The 4,564-nt window shown below is 55.1% G+C and overlaps 1 protein-coding gene across 1 annotated transcript; it reads right to left on the minus strand.

Annotated features, from left to right (window-relative positions):
• Positions 1-315: 315 nt before the first annotated feature.
• Positions 316-4,050, minus strand: LOC119301905 (peroxidase 17-like). The gene is made up of 3 exons (XM_037578899.1): positions 3,644-4,050; positions 3,316-3,507; positions 316-1,150 (listed from the first exon to the last, which is right to left on the minus strand). The coding sequence occupies exons 1-3, from the start codon at positions 3,860-3,862 to the stop codon at positions 530-532; spliced, it is 1,032 nt and encodes a 343-aa protein (XP_037434796.1). The 5' UTR covers positions 3,863-4,050; the 3' UTR covers positions 316-529.
• Positions 4,051-4,564: the final 514 nt, after the last annotated feature.

Genomic DNA, 4,564 nt, shown 5'->3' on the forward strand with positions numbered 1-4,564 from the left:
AAAATGTCATGATGTTTGGCTTTTTCGCAAATAAAAAATACAAGGGCCTTTTGTGCAAAAAAGCATCACCCAAGCGCCATCACTCAGTGATAGTGGGGCCATACACGCGGATACTCCCACATACACTATTATGATCTTATCTGCACGCTTAAGTAGAATTGAAGTTACTGCAATTTCATATTTTCAAAGTTTTAAAATCAAACTAAACATTAAGCGCTAGTTCTATGACTCTTAAAATCATTATTTGTTCTTGTAACCATCTCTCTAAGTAAGCATCTTGCACTATCGCTAGCTAATCTTTGGAGAATCAACAAAGAAGCAAACCTTAATGCAGCCTTTGGCAATCAAAGTACCAAAGGCATCAATTTCTCTATTATTCCCCAACAATTAGCAATAAGCAGTAGCCAGACCTGAAACCATTCTTGGGTAGGCACAGAACTGCGACACGACCAAACCTATGTCAAGCATATGGATCGCTCCCACACCAGAGCTCCCGTGAGACACCTACAGGCCTACCGTAGAACCAGGTTCAGAAGTCCAGCACCCGGAACGGCGCGACCTGCTTCTCCAGCGGCGGCCGCCCGCCGTTGGCGACGCGGCAGTTGCGCCGGATCTCCCCCTTCCTGGGGTTCTGGAGCTCGCCCAGCTTGACCATCCCCTCGATGAAGGCCCTGAAGAAGGCGTCCTGGTTCTGGCTGAACTGCGTCACCACCCGCCGGGTCCCCTCGTTGTCGGAGAAGAGCGTCTGGTCGGAGTTGAGGAATCCGCGGAGGTGGACCAGGTCCTTGAAGTACTGGTTGTCGAAGACGACCGGGGTAGCGTCCAGGCCGCCGGTGACGTTCTGGTCGCCGGTGAGGGGGCAGAGCGCGTCGAGCGCCTGGCGGTAGGCCGGGTCCATGTGGGGGTCGGGGCGGCCGGAGCCCGACTGGTTGTAGAGGCGGAAGACGATGGAGAAGCAGCGGGCCTCGCCGATGGAGTGCGAGCCGGAGAGCGCGACGAGGTCGGTGACGGTGAGCTTGTAGCCGGCGAAGAGGCGGATGAGCGCGCTCGCGTTGGCGCGCGGGCTCGGCATGATGTTGTCCGAGTCCTCCTGGCTCGCCGTCAGACTGTCCTCGCGCCCGAGCCTCACGTCCCAGTTGGGTCCACCAGTCTGCGAGACGAGGAAATAAACAATTCAGAGTCAAACCAAGTCAAAATATTGACTCTATTGTTGTTGTTGACGTTGTATTCTGGAGTAATTATCAATCAAAACTTGCCAAGTTAACCTCTTAACTCCTACAATTTTCACTTTCTGAAACAAGTTTAGTTGGTGCTAAAATATAATGAAATCAAGACCCATTAGTGATGGTGCAGCGCTCTTTTATATTCAAGCAATTCAGCTGCTTACTGTACTCGATGAATCGATCCCTCCATCAACTCTATGCGACCGAGAACGTAACAACGACAAAATGGAAACAGGGCTAAAATACGCTGAAAACAAATATTAGCTCCATGGCCTGAACCAATCAAACACCCGGATGAATCTCAGTGAGAAGATGAACGCCACGCATGGCTGGCATGGCGACACGCGCGCAAAACAACAAGGGAGCAGGCGAAGTACTAAAACGTTCTCCATTGCAGCAGCGGCAGCATTATCGTCTGATTCTGATCCGACAGAACGTGTGTGAGACACAGAGGAGGCAAAGGATCTCTTGTGGACCAGCCACGCACGAGGCCCAGCCCCATGCTATCCTACTCTTGTCCCTCGTCGTTCTTGGCGCAGGGACCGGCTTGACAGCACCGGACGGGGTACGCCTGTCGGCACAGAGACGTCCAGGGTTACTATACCTGTAGCTGGGGCCATCGGCCCTTCCGCAGGCTAGGCCACCTCGCCTGGCCGTTTCCGGCCTCGTTAAATGCGCCTGCCTAGGAGTCGTGCAACGCTGTCTAGGCACGGCGGCAACCTACGCACGAAAGCAAATTACAGAATGAACTGTTTGTGAAACTATTTCACGCGGCTAACCTTTTTGTGTGACGCCCGACACGAAGGCGCTACACTATATTGTACAACGCCTCACAGATAGGCGCTACATGCCTGGTCATCGTCGCACTCGTGTGATCCGGAAATTACTAAGTCGGTGTGTAGCGCCTGAGAGCTAGTCGCCACACTATACAGTGTAGCGCCTAGCTTCTAGGCGTTGTACTAATGGTTGCTTCATTTTGTAGTGCAGCGCCTGAGAGCTAGACGCCACACTATACAGTACAGCGCCTAGCTCTCAGGCGCTGCACAATGACTTAGCAATTTTTAGGTGGTCTGGGATGCAACGCTGGCCAGACGTGTAGCGCCTATCTGTGAGGCATTGCACAATGTAATGTGACGCCTTCGTGTCGGGCGTCACACAAAAATGTCAACCACGTGAAATAGTTTCACAGGCAGTTTATTTTGTGATTTGATTTTGCGTACAGGTTAAATTTGTCAAATTTGCCAGGCACGGCAGGATGGACGCGGGGGTGACGCTGACGCCATTCCAGCCCGATTCTGGTTCAGTGTGGTGGTTACGGGGAGCAAGGGGCGCCCATGCGTCAGTCCCTGTCAAAGCATCGCGCATCCGGTTTTGTTTGGAAATATTTACGACTCACCATTTCAGAAAAACATTAAAAGGGGGGCATTAACATGCTGCCCATGAACGTTTCTGGCAAAAATTAATGCCAAATACTGCAAGTGGTTACCGGAATAAAAGTCAGTGCGAAGATAAGCGATTCTCGATCGCTCGTTGTGCCGTCAACAGTGTAGGAGCTCCGAACGAAGTGGATGCGCAGGATTTTCTTTTATAAATAAAAAAGGCAAGGAGAAGACGGTGCGTGCGAGAGACGCTGACCACAGGTAGGAGTAGGCGGGGCCGCTTGCGACGACGGTGACTAGTGTTGCCAGCCAAGCACCAAATAGAATTGCCAAAAATTAATGGCAGAGCACTGATACGCACAGCACTGAAGTACTCCTATACTACTAGTGGACAAAAAGGAAATTAATTAAGGCAATTTTGACCCCAGGTTTCTCTCAGTTTCTTCCCCCTTTTCCATTTTGAAAGACCGGGCCTCTGGAGTCTGGATTCTGGAACCGAAACCGCCGGCAGGTCGGCCGGGGCAACAATTAATTGCACAGGAAACGCCAGGCAATGGAATGGAATGATGGAACCCCATGGGCATCGGCCTCGTCCCCGTCTCGTCTCGTGAACGACGAAAAGCAAGGGAGAATCTGCGCCGTGGCTGCGGCTACGGGGCACGGCACGGGTTACCCGAGCAGCCAGGTGCGGGGGGAGAAGGCGGCGTACGTACCAGCACGACGGCGTCGCGGGCGGCCATGATGATGATGTCGGCGCAGGAGACGACGCCGGGGCACTGCTCCTCCAGGGCGCTCTTGACCTCGTCCACGACCTCGAAGGAGCGGAGGGAGTTGATGTTGGAGAGCGCCTCCTTCTCCCCCGCCATCGTCGGCGTCGCGTCCATCAGCACCGACCCGTCGCATCCCTGGCACAATTAATAAAATCGCCGCCCAAACCGATCAGAGACCTGAGACTGAGACCACCACGCGGCGGCAGCAAGCAGAGCGCGCGGCGCGACGGGGATCGATCGCGCATGTTTGAAGAGAGCAGAGGCGACTCACGTTGACGAAGCAGTCGTGGAACTGGAGGCGCATGACGGAGGCGACGCTGCGGGCCTCGCGCGCGAGCGCGCGGGCCATGACGCGCCGCACGATCTCCTCCGCGCGGGGGCACGTCTGCGCGTAGTACCCGACCCTGAGCTCCCTCACGGCCGCGTCCGCGCGCGCGAACGCGAGGCACAAGGCGAGGGCGAGGAGCAGGCCGACGCGGGGCGGCGCCATGGCGACGGGCTCGATCGGAAGGGGGCGAGGGAGGGAGGGAGAGAGGGTGGGGCGTTCGATCTGGCTACCGGATTCTGCTCTGCTCTGCTCTGGCGTGGCAGCGTACAGGAGACGGACACCTCGCGAGGCCCCCGGCTGGCCGTTATATAGAAAGCGGAGGCGGCCAGACGGGCCGCTCGGTGCAGTGCAGGTAGGTGAGGTGCGGCGCGGCGGTGTGGGCGGGTCGGGCGGGCGGGCGTCTCGTGGGCTGGCTCTGAGCCGTCAAAAATATCCGGCGGAATGGGGCGCGGTGATAGGATGGCACGGCCGGCTGTTTGTTTGGCTTGGCTGTGGGGGAAAGGGGAGCATTGACCGACTTTTCGTTGTGCGCCTCGGCATCTACCGATGAGCACCGTGGTTGGTTGCCACGTGTCGGGACCGGAGTGATCTTTCTTCTCGTAGAGTCATGCGATGTTTATCACTCATCGGGAGCACCGGTGCATCCACTCACGCTGCAGGGGGAAGTCAAGGAGGAAGAAAACTTAGCGCACACACTGAAAAAACGACGTGGACGAACCATCCCGAATAAGGGCAGATTTTCCGGTCCCCCAGTCAAGCAGCGTTTACTTGGACGCACTGGCATATTTTGACTTGTACTCCCTCCATAAATAAATATAAAAGCGTTTGGATCGCTACTTTAATGATCTATAAATGCTCTTATAT

The sequence above is a fragment of the Triticum dicoccoides genome, chromosome 5A (genome assembly GCF_002162155.2).
Source record: "Triticum dicoccoides isolate Atlit2015 ecotype Zavitan chromosome 5A, WEW_v2.0, whole genome shotgun sequence".
NCBI classification, from domain to species: Eukaryota; Viridiplantae; Streptophyta; class Magnoliopsida; order Poales; family Poaceae; genus Triticum; species Triticum dicoccoides.

Bases quoted from the DNA above. Each gene is read 5' to 3' on its own strand.
- LOC119301905 (XM_037578899.1), bottom strand. From the start codon at position 3,862: ATGGCGCCGCCCCGCGTCGGCCTGCTCCTCGCCCTCGCCTTGTGCCTC. The intron at 3,508-3,643 runs GTGAGTCGCCTC...TAATTGTGCCAG, and splicing joins TCCACGACTGCTTCGTCAAC to GGATGCGACGGGTCGGTGCT. The intron at 1,151-3,315 runs GTACGTACGCCG...CTCGTCTCGCAG, and splicing joins CCCGCGACGCCGTCGTGCTG to ACTGGTGGACCCAACTGGGA.